At 37.3% G+C, this 15735-nt stretch overlaps 1 protein-coding gene and 1 long non-coding RNA gene across 3 annotated transcripts in view; both read right to left on the bottom strand.

Moving 5' to 3' along the window:
- Nucleotides 1-8798, bottom strand: part of LOC141376349 (uncharacterized) — a 33718-nt gene extending 24920 nt beyond the window's left edge. The window contains exons 1-2 of one of the 2 annotated variants that reach the window (XR_012386246.1): nt 8493-8798; nt 5188-5284 (exon numbers count right to left, since the gene is read on the bottom strand). This is a non-coding gene — a long non-coding RNA (uncharacterized lncRNA). Of the gene's footprint in view, nt 1-5187; nt 5334-8492 lie in introns of both variants that reach the window. The other variant, XR_012386247.1, reaches the window with a different exon arrangement.
- A 3055-nt stretch (nt 8799-11853) lies between these two features.
- zgc:173837 lies at nt 11854-15488 on the bottom strand. The gene is made up of 3 exons (XM_021479318.3): nt 15387-15488; nt 15235-15290; nt 11854-14837 (listed from the first exon to the last, which is right to left on the bottom strand). The coding sequence occupies exons 1-3, from the start codon at nt 15404-15406 to the stop codon at nt 11917-11919; spliced, it is 2997 nt and encodes a 998-aa protein (XP_021334993.2). The 5' UTR covers nt 15407-15488; the 3' UTR covers nt 11854-11916.
- Between the last annotated feature and the right edge of the window lie 247 nt (nt 15489-15735).

The following is a 15735-nucleotide window of genomic DNA, read 5'->3' as shown; positions in this document are numbered from 1 at the left end:
ATTTATTAGGCAACATGATCATTTAAAAGGGCGACGAAGTGGCACAGTGGGTAGCACGTTTGCCTCACAGCAAGGTCACCGGTTCGAACCTCGGCTGGGTCAGTTGGCATTCTGAGTGGAGTTTGCATGTTCTCCCCGTGTTTGCGTGGGTTTCCTCCGGGTACTCCGTTTCCCCCACAAATCCAAAGACATGTGATACAGGTGAATTGGGTGTGATAAAATTAAGTATGTTACCATGTATGAGTGCGTATGGATGTTTTTCAGTAATGAGTTGTGGCTGGAAGGGCATCCGCTGCATAAAACATTTGCTGGATAAGTTGGCGATTGATTCCACTGTGGCGACAGCAATTTAATAAAAGGCACTAAGCCGAAAAGAAAATGAATGAATGAATGAATGAATGAATGAATGATCGATCTCTTTAAAGGTTCAGGACACCCCGGAGAACTTTTTTTTTTATATTAACAGATGTGTGTGTGTTGAGCATCAGTTAAGTCAATGTTAGCACCTGTCAGCTTTAATTGTGGGGAAAACTGGATAATTTTGAGCTTTTGTCAGCTAATTTCAGCTTCCGGGTTTAAAATGATTTTTGGGGCGGGATCAAAATCGGCGACGTAGTGCTGTACTGCAAGTGCAATGATGACGCGTCGGTTTCTCATTATTATTCATAGCGGAGTTTTCTTATCCCAAGAGAAGAGCCAGCTGCTTAATTATTCATGAGACCTGCCAGACCTGCCAGTGTCAAGCCCGAGCTGAGAGACACGGAAACCACGGCACAGTCATGAAGGCTCGTATGTGTTTGTTTCCATGATCCACGGGGTTTGTTGCATGTTTTCCCCCGCGATCTTGTCAGGGCCGATCATACAGCAAAGCTGTGTGCGTGCTGCTAGCATTTTTGTCGGGAGAGCAGCACGAGAATTAGAGAATGCGGACGCTGTGTTTTATCAGGAGTTCATTCACATTCAGACACATCGCCGTGCTGCTGTGTTTGCCTAAATCCTCCAGATTACCAGTAGGGTTAAGGGTTAAAATAGACAGGTCAGGAGACCTGCTGCACTGAGTCTGCTGGATACGGGGATTGAGGGAGAAGTCCTCATTTATAGTGTTTACATGAACACACATCTTTATAATGATATAAATTGTGGTTGTCTGTATATGAAATTACGAATAACAAATGTAGCAGGGCATTAAATCACTGTTTATTTCTTTGCATTTTAACTTTATAAAGTATAAACTCATGCGTCTCCTCTTTGTGTCTCATTTTGTGAGCTAACTGACAACAACAGTTGTTCGCTCCCCTTCTCCCCTGCTGGCCACGCCCACTCCTGCCCGATGCTCGTGGAGCTCCACGCCCATTAATCATGCATCTTTTGAAGAAATTCTGAAGTAGACTTTAACCGAAAGTGGGGGGTGTCATGGCCCTTTAAGGTGCAGTATGTATATTTGACACCCAATGGTTGAACTAGGTATTGCATTTCTGGATCAAAACACACACAAGCACAGGTTGCCAGATTGAGAACCAACAGGAGTGTGCCTGACTATGAAGGCTGATTTAAATTGTGTTCTAAATAAAAGCAAAAATTGACAGGAAAGCATTGGGAGCAGAGAGAGGAGAAAGATCAGCAAAGGGCCGTGAGGTGGAATCGAACTCGGGTCGCCATGAGCCATGGAGTGCATGTGTTGATGCACAAACCCCCACTGGCGCTGCCACTGACCCATCTACACTTAATAATGTTAAAGTGGTTTAATACGTATTATTTAGATTATAAACCTTACTATTTCATTGGAGCGCAGTAAGTGCACTATATTTTGTGCTTCTGAACGGCTGTATTTAAATTTCTGTTGTGTTTCATCAGCTGCAAACAGCCAAATTGCTTAGCACTGCAGATCTTGTCTTGTAAAGTATTATGACATGGGGTTACAATGTAACCTGCTCACCTAATGTTTACATTAGTAATATTTAAATTATTTGCTAATTATCAACCTCATGTGGAACTCTAAATCTGCTTCTCATTTCAGAGGTTGAAAGCCTTTCTGAATTAATGAAATACGCGGATTTCAAACATCGCAACCCAAAGTGCTGAAATAGAATGCTGAAATAGGTGCTGCAAAAGTGGCAATGAGCCGATTAAAAGAACCAAAACAAAGATAGCAAATTTGGCACGTAATGCATATTTCCACAGCAAAATTACTCACTTTAGCAATGTTTTTTAGATAAGCAAGAATGTTCACTTAACATGTTTCTGAAATATCTGATACGATATTCCAAAAATGGAAATGTATTCATGTTTCTTTATGCTACATGTTCATGTTCAGCTCATTTATTTAGCTTGCTTAATCCTTTTGCTTGCTTTTTACATCACCTTGTAATATGACATCTATACCGATGTGCTGAATCCTGCGCTTAAAATTAGCCATAATCAACTACATTATAACAGCAATACAAACTAACAAAGTAAAAAGTTAAATATTTCATCATCGCAGGCGGCACATTAATGCAACCTTCTTGCCAGGGGCTCCATATTAAAATGTATGAACGAAAGGGCAGCAGACTCAGAAATACACAGACATCATTAGAATTGTTGAGGATGCTCACGATATGAATAAACATAATCCAGGAGGACTGTTGCAATGAGAGGTTGCACCAGAGCCCCAGGACACCAGGGAAATGATGGGACTTAAAGTACACGGACATGTGATTAATGAACTCATAAAATAGGGCAAATATTGTTGGCAAAAGAGCTCAATGGGACTGTAAAATTGTTAGGCAGGCCAGAGAAGATAATGAAGATAACTGTATCATGAACACATTAAATATGCTACGCTTCTCCAACTTGTAGTATTTAGATTATATTATGATGAATTGATACCTAAGAGGTGAAAAAGAGGTCTGTGGTTTTCCCTCCACCCTTCTCAAATACTGTGGCCTCCACTAATATTGGCAAGCATGTATATATGAGCAAAGCAGGCTGTTAAAAACATGTTGTTATTGTTTTTACTTTTGTTTTTTTATTTAGATTATCAACCTTTTAATTTTTTCATTCTTGAAACCTTTCAAACATTTTGTAGTGTGGTGCTGTTAGGTTGTAATTTTAAAAAAAAGTCTTTGTCATTGGTCTTGATCATTTTCCTACTAATAATATTTCTAGTTGACTGGAATCTCCAACACATGTTGGCTCATTGGAAATACATTATACATTATCCTCAACATACATTCTCTGCAAGCATTTTTTTTTTTGTTTGTTTTAAAAAGATGTCAGATAGATGTCTAAACATAGCCGTCTTGGCTAAATCAAGGCTTAATTTGGGTTGTCAGTGAAAATCTAATAGTTGTCTAAGAATAGGCCAAAACTAGGCTAGTCATGAAATAAACAGAAATTAATGACAACACATATAAAGTCTGTCTAATCTGTCTATTTGAGGACTACTCTTGTTTTGTTCTATTCTCAGATGTCTATTAAATTTTTACTGACAGCCCAGGTTTATCCTTGTTTTATCCAAGCCGTTTAGATTTCTATAAGACATCTATTAAACACAACATTGTTTGCTGGGTTATATTATTATACGTGTACTGTAATAAATGCCAGGGGGACACCAATACCAAATAAATACCCCAAAATAACTTATTTTGTCCATGGTTTGTAATAAAATGTGTTTACCTCACCTGTCTATCTCCATATGGACAACTTAGTAGCTCACTTTGTATGCAATTTTGTACTTGTAAAATCAAAGTAAAAAAAATAAAAATAAAAATAACTATGTGGTAACAATGAACTTACTCTCCCATTTTGAAAACAAGCCAAGGTTGTGTTTATGTGACATGTAAAGCAAGCCCCACCTTCGTGTGGATGTGCACAACTGCACAAAAAAGATGTGTACTGACACATACAACCAAAAGTACCCAAAAAACGTATTTTACATTTGTATAGATAAAGACAGTGCCCTCTAGTTCATTTGTCATCTTAAACATGCAATGACACACTCCAGTAGCAATGAATCTTACATTTTGAACAAATAGAGGCTAAGGCATGTACTTTAGGCTAGATTAATGACACAGCAATAACGTCAGTTGCAGCAGGTTAACTTTATTGAACAATGTTAAACTTTGACACCTTAACAACGTACATACATACATATACAACTGGCCATCTGGCAATTCTGGCAAATGCCAGAAGGGCCGGACCATTTTTTTAAATGTGGGGCTGGTCAGCTATTTTATTATTTATTTGTTTATATGTATTGTATATATATATTGTGTATAAAATAGGCCACAACTGAAAACTAAACCAAAAACACTTGTACAGTATTGCTCTGTAAACATTGTGCCCACTAGTCTCGTTTTATGATGTTACTATTAAATTAAACAATTTAATAATGACTATAAAAATGATATGGTTGTTAGACTGTTGCCCTTTTTTTTGCATTGTCAATAAGCTTGTTTAAATAGTTCCTATTGATGTACAAGCACCACAATGTTTGTATGTTTATAACTACCTCCGAGGATAGTGGGGGGGGGGGGGGGTCACGAGTCACTGGAATTGTTATTTTGGGGGTCACAGGCTGAAAAGTTTGGGAACCCCTGTCTAAACTCACAACTATGAATGACTGAGTTTGGCTTAGAAGTTTCCTAACTTTTACACCCCTGTCAAACAGGAGCTTGTGCTTGACAAATTTGCTGCTTTTAGTCATGCAAATGGACAGCAAAATGTAAAATATCAATTGAAACTGACTTCAGAAATTGTTTGTTCTTTGCACCAATAGCTTTCCGATGACCCGAGTTCAATTGCCAGTTTGAGGTTCTCTGCCGATTCTGCTCTCTCACTCTGCTCCTCATGCTTTCCTGTATAGCTCTCAACTGTCAAACTTTTTTTATTATCGATCTTTTTTTTTGCTCATATGAATACATAGTCAATAAAAATAGCATACGTATTTAACAAAGATATGTTTTTGAGAAAAAGATAAACTGTGCTGTGTTTACAACAGTTTGTTCAGAATTTGTTAATATATTTAAGAAGATATCAAATGGCGAAACAATAAAGACATTCTTCAAAAAGCCTTCTTTGTTCATATTAACCAAGAGAGCCAATATTAGTGGAGGTCATGTGTACGTCTACACCCACTTAGCTGAACCATTCATTGTTAACATGCAATAAGCGAAAAGGTGGTGTGTCATGACAATAATCCATTACCAGCTGATTTTTGGCATCGGTGTGTTGCCTCCTCTTGAGGGCCGCTGACACATCTGTACATGATAGGGGCCTTAGTGTTTGGCAGATGCATGTTGACCTGTGGGACATGACAAAGAGGTCACACCGGAGCAGCAGGACGAATGGCTCTAATGATGATTACAAAAAAGAGGAATGAGCTGCCAAGTGGAGCACTGTATGCCAGGATTTGTCCCATCGCAAAAGACAAGAGTGGTACAAGAGCTTTCATCAAAAACATTTCTCATTCACAAAACCCTGCTGGTTAGCTGTAAAGAGCCTGACAGATGCTCTGAAGTGAGCATTTAGTCAAAGAGTGGGAGACAGCATATATGCTGATTACTGTTCATTATCTTTTTTTCAAGAAGTTTGTATTTTTGGCACAGTTCTCTCATATTGTAAACTCAGCTTGGTTGCCTGCCTGAAGTTTGTTTGTTTATATATATATATATATATATATATATATATATATATATATATATATATATATATATATATATATATATATATATACATACTGTATACACACACACACACACACACACACACACACACACACACACACACACACACAYATATATATATATATATATATAYAYATATATATATATATATATATATATATATATATATATATATATATATATATATATATATATGTATATATATACATATATATATATATATATATATATATATATATATATATATATATATATATATATACATATACATATATATTATATATATATGTATATATAATATATACAACAGTTCTGTCTGGTTCTCAAATCTGATTGGCTGATAGCCGTGCCATATTCTGCAATATTAGAACTCCTACAGCCTCTTTACCCTTTGTGTATTACTCCACCCACATACAACCAGCAAAAAGCAGACACTAAAGATCTAAATTTTAAAAGATGCACACTCAACAGTTAAACAGTCAGCTTATGATTTGAATCCCGAAGAAAGTAGTTCCTCATACAAAAGGGTTTTTGAGACTCTCCATGTTTGATTTTGTGAACGCACGCCTCCCACCAGAGCTATTTACAACACAACTGTGACCATAAATGGTAGAATAAATTTGAATGTTCATGTTTTGTCATGAACATTACACTTTACCTTTAGCCATTCTTTTTTATACAATCCAAAAAGTGTGATGAAAATGATATACAGTATTGCAGATTTTCCTCTACTGTGACATCAGAAGCCCCACCCATAACTGGTGACAATCTGGCATATTAGCATAGATCTGCAAGGATGTACTCACACTAGGCTATTTGAACTGTGCCTGGGCGCATTTCCTTTGACAAGCTTGAGAGCTACGAATCGCACCAGGCATGGTTCGGTTGGCCCAACCCTGACCTGGTAGTAAGAGGTGTGCCAGAACATGGTTTACTTGAGCTTTGTATGCTTGAGCGTAAAACTGAAGATGCATCATCACTTTTAGGGGACCGTTTCATATGGATTTATTAATCATTCTTTTTAATCAATGCAAACTGTCATAGTTTACTAAAGATTTAAACCCCTCACTCCACGTCAGCTGCCACCTTCTGCAAACCTCCTAATATGTGCAGCACAATGATTTTATGAATGTTTATGAGCTTCAAAAGTGATGGATCTGTTCAGTAAAAGATTTGACTATGTCACCACATCACAAACGACTTCAAATAATACAAAACGATATAACTTAAGTAATCTCCACTGTACTGAGTGAGAGAGCTTCTCTTCCTAATGGTCGCATCATCACTGACGCAAGCGTGCTTGGATGGTAAAATGCAATGTGATTGCGGGCCATCGGGAGAAGGGGGAAAGGGGCAATCGTGCCCGGCATAAGTCAATGCAACCGTGCCTAGTGCGAGTACAGCCTAAGCTTCGCTCCATACTGTAGATACATCCCAAATTGCAAAATGCACTACTCTACACCAATGCGAGTAGTGCATGCACACTGTGAATTCTAAAAAGAATAAGTGCACTTTAAGTATGCAAATAATGTACTTATTAAACTGCTAAAAACAAAAAAAAAAAAAAAAGTGTTGAATGTTGAAAACTCTTCATGAACCCAATGGTCACAGCGGTGCTGAGGTAACAGAAGGAGAGGAGCTTTGGGGCACTAACGTTTTAGTTTGGTCATGTATTCCACTGATTTGGCAACCATTAAATGACAATTTGGAAATGGATGAATTTTAGGTTAGCAAAAATAAAAATAAAAAATTTGGGATTATACTAATGATACACTACTTTGTTAAGAGTAGAAGAGCATTGTGTATAAATGCATAGTGTACGAAGGCTGCATCTCATGGATGTTAAAATATCAACAGCTAATAAGTCACAATTTAATTTCATTCTAATTGGTTTATTGGAGACATTACCATGATATAAAACTAAATATTATAATAACTAATACAACAATGCATGTATATTATTTTCTTGTGCATTTAATAAAAATAATTTTATATTATTGAAGGACAATTCAACTAATGAAATGCCAGTTATCCTCCAATTTGAGATTTTATTGATGGTTAAGAGTTTTTGTTAGTTGGGGTGGAATTGAAAATGTGTCCATAAATATTTTCATACTATTCTTCAAAAACAAAATATTGCATAAAGGGACATTTTGATACAATGTTGTAAGAAGAAAATGTATATAAGCAGTGCCCATTTATTCAATTTAAATTACATTAGTAACAAAGTATGGGATATACATTATTAAATGCTGTATTCCATTTATCCTGTAAATATTTTATTTCTAGATAAACTGATACTGATGACAAAGTGAATTTGTTAACTTGATTCATTGGAGTTGTGACAAGATTTTGGTAGGAATTAGCTGAATATATTATTACATATTTCATATTTGTTTTATATTCTTTTATGAACGTCATTAACATTTTTTATTTTATAATGGCATTTTTTTTTTATCTCACATTCAACATTTTTTTCACTGAATTTGATATTTCTTCGATCTGTTAAACAATAACAAAAAATAAATATATTAACAACTTGTATTATGAAGTATTTTGACAAAATAAACCCATTACATGACTTGTGTTTGTTTCTATAATTGTTTTTTTGCTCTGTCTGTCAAGATACTTACGTCTCTAAAAAGCATGAATGTCAGCACTTATATCCACTCATCTATTGAATGAACAGCACATTGTTGAAGAAAAATAAATACAAGAATAAACTGTAACTATTAAAACTAATCAATTGTAAATTTATTTTACAGCTGTATTGCGCTGTCTATTTGACAGTTGGAAAATGAGTTGACAGAAGTTTGGTCTACTCACTGTGCACGTGCATCTGATGGGCGAATTTAACCTGCTTTACAAACATGACTAAACGTCCATAATGTTGAAACACTTCACTTGAGATAGACGTTAGTTAAAACGGTTACTGGTGTTTTGTATTGGTAGAATCTTCCAGAAAAAGTTCAAGAGTCGACTATTCTACTAAAAAGTTAGCTGGAAACATCAACTAAATCATCATGTTTTGGAATCGGCTATTTTGGCACATTTCCAATCGCAATTCTCGTGCACGCGCACTTTGCAGCGGGTCCAAGACGGAAATACGCCAAAACACGGTTAACAAACTAAAGGTACGACAAACAAAAGAACCACCTGTGTACCTACATACATAATTATATCACGAGGTGGATTGTAAGACGTCTTACTGTACATTGCACTGGTCTGAGATTCCATCTGCATCCTGACCCTTCTCAACTCGTTTGCATTAAACAGGATGGTTATTTCCCCAAAAAATCTAAAGCGTGGAAAAACAAAATGCAAGCGTTCCCAAACTCGGTCCTGGAGGGCTGGTGTCCTGCATATTTTAGTTCCAACCCCAATAAAACACACCTGAACCAGCTAACCAAGCTCTTTCTAGGTAGAAACTTCAGGGAGGTGTTAAGAGAAGTTGAAGCTAAACTATGCAGGACACCGGCCCTAAAGGACATGTAACAGCATTTTGATTGTGGACACACATGATATTATTTTGTAACAATTCAAATTATTCATTTTCTTTTTGGCTTACTCCCTTTATTAATCTGGGATCGCCACAGTGGAATGAACCACCAACTTGCAGCATGTTTTACACAGCGAATGCCTTTTCTGCAACCCATCACTGGAAAACACCCATACACGCTCATTCCTACACATACACTACGGACAATTTAGATAACCTAATTCAGCGCATGTCTTTTGACTTGGGAAACCAGAGCATCCAGAGGAAACCTAAACAAACAAGGGGAGAACATGCAATCTCCACACAGAAATGCCAACTCACCCAGTCGGAGCTCGAACCAGCTATATTCTTGCTGTAAGGTGATCATGCTAGGTTCACTTTACAAACTCTATTTTTTGTCACAAAATTTATTAGGGAAAAAAAGGCAATATAAACTGCTAGTCAAGATTAATTTGCTCTACCCATATGTCCCATGAGAAGCATCAAAATTATTTAACAAGCCAAAATATTTAAAACAAGGTTAACATAATTAATAAGGTAACAAACAACAGTAACATTCTTCTTCATTGTATTTTAACCAAAGCCTCACTGATTGTAATGGGTAGAGTTAAAATATTCAAGAGAGGTGAAGCTGAATTGAATTACTATAAATTCTTATTACATAAAATAAAATTACTTTTGTCATATAATCATTTTATCACCTTCTGTAGAAGAATATATATTTTAACACTAAAGGTTACCGTTTTTTGTTGCTTCATGTTCCAACAGAAGAAAAAAATACATGTTTGAAATCACATAGTTGAATGAAGAATGCTTATGTAAATGTATATATTAAGATATGTTTCTGTACAGTACAGTAGTGCTGAGATCTGATATTACCTTCCAAGACTGACTTTTAATTTTTCTTCTGTTCAATTTTCTGGCGCCCTTGGGGTCTTTTGTCCTGTTATTCAAAACCAAATTTTAGGCGTTGGACAGATGGCCTCATATTTGTCCCAGAATACTTGGGTATACAGAGGAGTTCATGGTGGACTCACTGACTGGAAGCAGTCCAGATTCTGTGGCTGCAAAACAAGCCTAATTCATCAACCTCCTCAGTATCTCATAATAATATTTGTTGCCTTTTTGTGATGTATTTTGTTGCACTGAAAATGGATTTGTGTTTTATACCCAAACACCTTCATTTGGCTCTCCCCTGTGCTAATAACATATTATTTCCATGACTTTAGATACAAACCCATGAAAATAATGTTCCATTTCTACCAGCAAAGTGCTTCAAACATTGAACCCACAGATTTACTAGCAATTTCATACACACAGCTGGACAGAGAGAAAAACATATACAGTATGTCCTTTAAAGCAGCATATTGACCGAGCAACATGAAATGAGAAAACCAGGCTGAACCGCATCTCTATTAATGTTCAACAATATTAAATGTCCCAGGTTTTACGTTCTATTCATATTCTTTTTTGTCATTGTAATGTTATCACAGTACATTCGAGGCATTTACATTCTCATAATGTTACTTTTACATCAAATCAGTACCAGAGACACAATTTCACATGCACAATGTCATATTTATTCAGACAGTTGCCCACTAAAATGGACTCATAATGGGCTCAATGAGCAAGATAACACAATGGCATACAGGCTCTTTAATAGATAGCTCTTGATTTTAATGACCACAGCGCCACCCTGTGTCTGTAATAAGCCAGTTTAAAAAAAAAAAAAAAAAAAAAAAAAAAGAGACATAAAAACGAACAAAAGGACAGAAAAAAAAAAATCCTACCAAAAAAAAACACAAATTTAATATTCTGAGCCAGGCAGAGAACGTAGGCTTTTATTTCGGTTCTCATATTTTCCATAAACTTTAGAACAGTGACAAACTAATTTAAATAGCCATAGAATCAAACAATTTTGGTATAACAAAACGTCTATTAAAAAATATAAAAAGAAAATAATTTTAATCAAGCCTTTTCCATTCAATGTTGTGCAAGTTACTTTAAGATTAGTATAATAGACTAGAAATAATGATTCTTTTAAATTCTAAATATTGGTGTAGAAGAGTTTAAAGAATTTAAAGTTTAAATTCCTACATCAACACATGGAGACAAACAGTATCAAGTTAAAGCACTTAAAAAAAAATTATATATATATATATATATATATATATATATATATATATATATATATATATATATATATATATATATATATATATATATATAGTCTCTTCTGTGGTATTACCCAGACAAACAATTCACAAGAATCTGTGACCATTATGAAACAAGCATTTTTTCAGTGTATGTATGTATGTATGTATATATATATATATAAAAAATAAAATGTTTTAACTGCCAGTCTTACATTTAAAGTTAAATCAATTGAAATACCATTTGGATATACAAACGTTTGACAATAAATGTCAACATTTGCTACACATTGGCAACAAAGTCAAAGAAGTGATCTACTACAAACTCCATGAACGGAACTAACATCCATTATTTGTTGCTCATTGTGTTTAAGCAACAGTAGAAAAGACACTGAAACAGGCATTTATCTCCTGCCAAAATGGAGGAGACAGCAAGATGTAATCAGTTTAACAAGTTATATATCAAGAGCATGGACAACCAAAATGCTCAACTGGTCTGCTTTTAAGGGGCACTTTCAATTAATCCCACACAAGCTTTTTTTTTTTTTGCAAAATTTATTGGAAAAGTTGAACAAACATTAGCGCCAGTTTAACAGTCTCATCCCTTGACAGAGTTGTAGCGTCCTATAGTAGAGCTACTGGAAGGTTTGGAAAAATAAGAGGTTGAGGTCTTGACAGAGGACGGCGATCCTGGAGAAAACTGCCCTGTAGAATCTTCAGTCTGAAGTAGTCTTTGCCAACGGAAAGGTGCAAAGGATGCTGTCTGGGTGCCATAGACAGAGGTGATCTGCTTTGAACTTGGCACAACTGACTGACTAGTCACATCCTGGGGAAAGGAAACCGCTACATTTGGGGAAGAGCCTGAAACAACCTTACTTGCTGCATCCTGAACCTGGAGAGGTCCACCGTATGTGGTGCTTCCTTGCAAAGTGAATGGAGCAGAAGATCCTGTCTGGGTGCCAAAGACCGAGGTGATCTGCTTTGAACTTGGCACAGCTGACTGAATAGTAACACCTTGGGGCAGGGATACAGCTACATATGGGGTTGAGGATACTGAAACCTGGCTTGTTGAATCTTGAGCCTGGAGAAGTCCCCCATATGTTGTGCTTTCTTTCAAAGTGAAAGGAGCAGAGGTTTCAGCCTCAGTGCTATAGACAGTGGTGATTTGCTTTGAACTTGGCAGAGGAGTCAACGGACTATTAACATCTTGGGGCAATGATACAGCTACATATGGGGAAGATACTGAAACAACCGGACTTGACGAATCTTGACGCTGGAGTGGTCCTTGCAAAGTGAAAAGAGCAGAGGATCCTGTTGGAGTGCCATAGATGGAGGCAATTAGCTTCTTTGAACTTGGCACAGTTGTTGACTGACTAGTAACACCTTGAGGCGATGATACAGTAACATATGGAGAGGATCCTGAAACAACCTGGTTTGTTGAATCCTGAGCCTGGACAAGTCTTTGCAATGTGAAAGGGGCAGAGGATCCACTCTGGGTGCTATAAACAGAGGTGATCTGCTTTGAAATTGGCACAGCTGACTGAATAGTAACACCTTGGGGCAGGGATACAGCTACATATGGGGTCGAGGATACTGAAAAACTGCTTGTTGAATCTTGAGCCTGGAGAAGTCTCCCATATGTTGTGCTTTCTTTCAAAGTGAAAGGAGCAGAGGTTTCAGCCTCAGTGCTATAGACAGTGGTGATTTGCTTTGAACTTGGCAGAGGAGTCAGACTATTAACATCTTGGGGCAATGATACAGCTACATATGGGGTTGACGATCCTGAAACATCCTGGCTTGCTGAATCCTGAGCCTGGACAAGTCTTTGCAAGGTGAAAGGGGCAGAGGATCCAGTCTGAGTGCTATAAACAGAGGTGATCTGCTTTGAGATTGGCCCACCAGACTGACTAGTAACAGCTTGGGGCAATGATACAGCCACATATGGGGAAGATACGGAAACAACCTGACTTGATGAATCTTGACGCTGGAGTGGTCCTTGCAAAGTGAAAAGAGCAGAGGATCCTGTTGGAGTGCCATAGACGGAGGCAATTAGCTTCTTTGAACTTGGCACAATTGTTGACTGACTAGTAACACCTTGAGGCGATGATACGGTTACATATGGAGAAGAGGATCCTGAAACCACCTGGTTTGTTGAATCCTGAGCCTGGACAAGTCTTTGCAAGGTGAAAGGGGCAGATGATCCAGTCTGAGTGCTATAAACCGAGGTGATCTGCTTTGAAATTGGCCCACCTGACTTACTAGTAAGAGCTTGGGGCAATGATACAGCCACATATGGGGAAGATACTGAAACAACCCGACTTGATGAATCTTGATGCCGGAGGGGTCCTTGCAAAGTGAATAGAGCAGAGGATCCTGTTGGAGTGCCATAGACAGAGGTAATTGGCTTCTTTGAACCCTGCACAGTTGTCGACTGACTAGTAACACCTTGAGGCAATGATAAGACTACATTTGGGGAAGATGATCCTGAAACAACCTGGCTTGTTGCATCTGGAGCCTGGACTACTTTTTGCAACGTGAAAGGGGCAGAGGATCCTGTCTGGGTGCTATAGACCGAAGTAATCTGCTTTGAACTTGGTAGAGAGGTCAATGGACTAGTAACAACTTGGGGAAAAGAAACTTCATGTGGGGCTGAAGATCCTAAAGCAACCCGACTTGAATCTTGACCCTGGAGTAGCCCTTGTAAAGTGAAAAGAGCAGAAGACCCTGTAGGAGTGCTATAGACAGAGGTAATCTGCTTGGAACTTGGCACAGCTGACTGACTAGCAAAACCTTTGGACAATGATACAGCCATGTGTGGGGTTGAAGTTTCTGAAACTAATTGAATTGAGGCATCTTGAGTCTGGATTGGTCCACCATGTGTGGTACTACCTTGCAAAGTGAAAGGAGCAGAGGATCCTGTCTGAGTGCCATAGACAGAGGTAAATTGCTTTGAACTTGGTCCAGTTATCAACTGACTAGTAGCATATTTGGGCAGTGATATAGTTGCATATGAAGATCCTGGAGCAAACGGACCTGTACCTTGAGCCTGAGTAATTACATCATAGGTGGTACCTTGAGAAGCTGAACTAGACAGACTAGGGGAGCTCTGGTCATTAGTTGACTGGCCTGAAACTGCAGTCTTGGAAAAGAAGCCATCACTTTCCTCTTGTGCAAAAACCAATTGTCCAGAACCACTTGTAGCATATGCAGTGGTGGATCCAGATGAGCCCTGAAGTGACACTAAACCACCCATACCAGATTGATCCACAGGCAGAGAAGCTGAAGAGGGGGTATTTGGAGTTAGATCTTGGGGTGTAGAGTCAGAACTGCTGGAAACACCACCTTTAACAGCCTGAAGTACATTAAACTTGGGTCTGTTTTTTGGTAAACTAGAGACCACTTCTTCAAGCAAAACCCCAGTCACAGGGGCCTTTGACTCAGAAGACTGGACCACAAGAGGCAAGAAAGTGTTGTCAGATGACTGACCCCACCATTGGCCAGCATTTGGAGAAGTTGAATCTAGAGAGAGAAAAAAATAATAATAATACTGAGAAGACTTCAATTAAGTGCAATTGAGCCAATTTTGGTGCGCATCAAACAGTTATTTATTTATTTTTTAAATGGCATGCATCAAAGTATATGCAAGCGCATTAAAAGTTCTTCATATTAAAATTGTATAAAAGCATAACCTTATAGAATAATAATAAGTCAAAAATCAATGTTAAAATGTTTACATCCACAACATTGGTGCATTTTTGGACAACATGAATGGAAACATTTAACATTTGAAAAGCAAATTAAATGAACTTAGGTTTAGGCACTCAAGTCATCTTCAAATGTCTTGTTATACATAAAAAAATTGAAAGCGCCAAGTTCAATTTGATTAAAAAGGGAAAAAAAATAAATAAATACTTACATGCAAATCCATCAGCATTCTTCCAAAAGAGCAGGAAGACTACTAACAAGGGTAACCTACAGTTTGAAAGAGATTTTAGATAATCATGTTAACAATTTTTAAGAATTTCTATAAACAGGAAAAATACAAACAGCATTATTGGATAAACTCACCTTTTCCACCCTTGATCCATGGCTTAATAAACAAAACAACAAATCCTAACACTGAACGCTCACAGTTCCAAAATCACAAACAGAACCCACTAACCCATGTATGCAATCAATTAGAGGTAAGTGTGTTTTATAGGGCTTTAGACATTCAATTAGGCCAATAATTACCTGAAACACGGCTCACCTGGGAGAACCACTGGCTGTTAAAAGATAAATAATGAATGTTTTGTGAAGGCTCTGACCCCCTCTGCTGTTTAAACATTGTAAAGCAGATAATCCCAGGCAATTCACATTAGTAGTCCTGCTACTCAAATGAGTGCCTGATGATTTCATGACTCCTTAATTATTTTGT

This window comes from Danio rerio, chromosome 10 (genome assembly GCF_049306965.1).
Source record: "Danio rerio strain Tuebingen ecotype United States chromosome 10, GRCz12tu, whole genome shotgun sequence".
Taxonomy (NCBI): Eukaryota; Metazoa; Chordata; class Actinopteri; order Cypriniformes; family Danionidae; genus Danio; species Danio rerio.
This window is presented reverse-complemented; position numbering and strand designations above follow the sequence as displayed.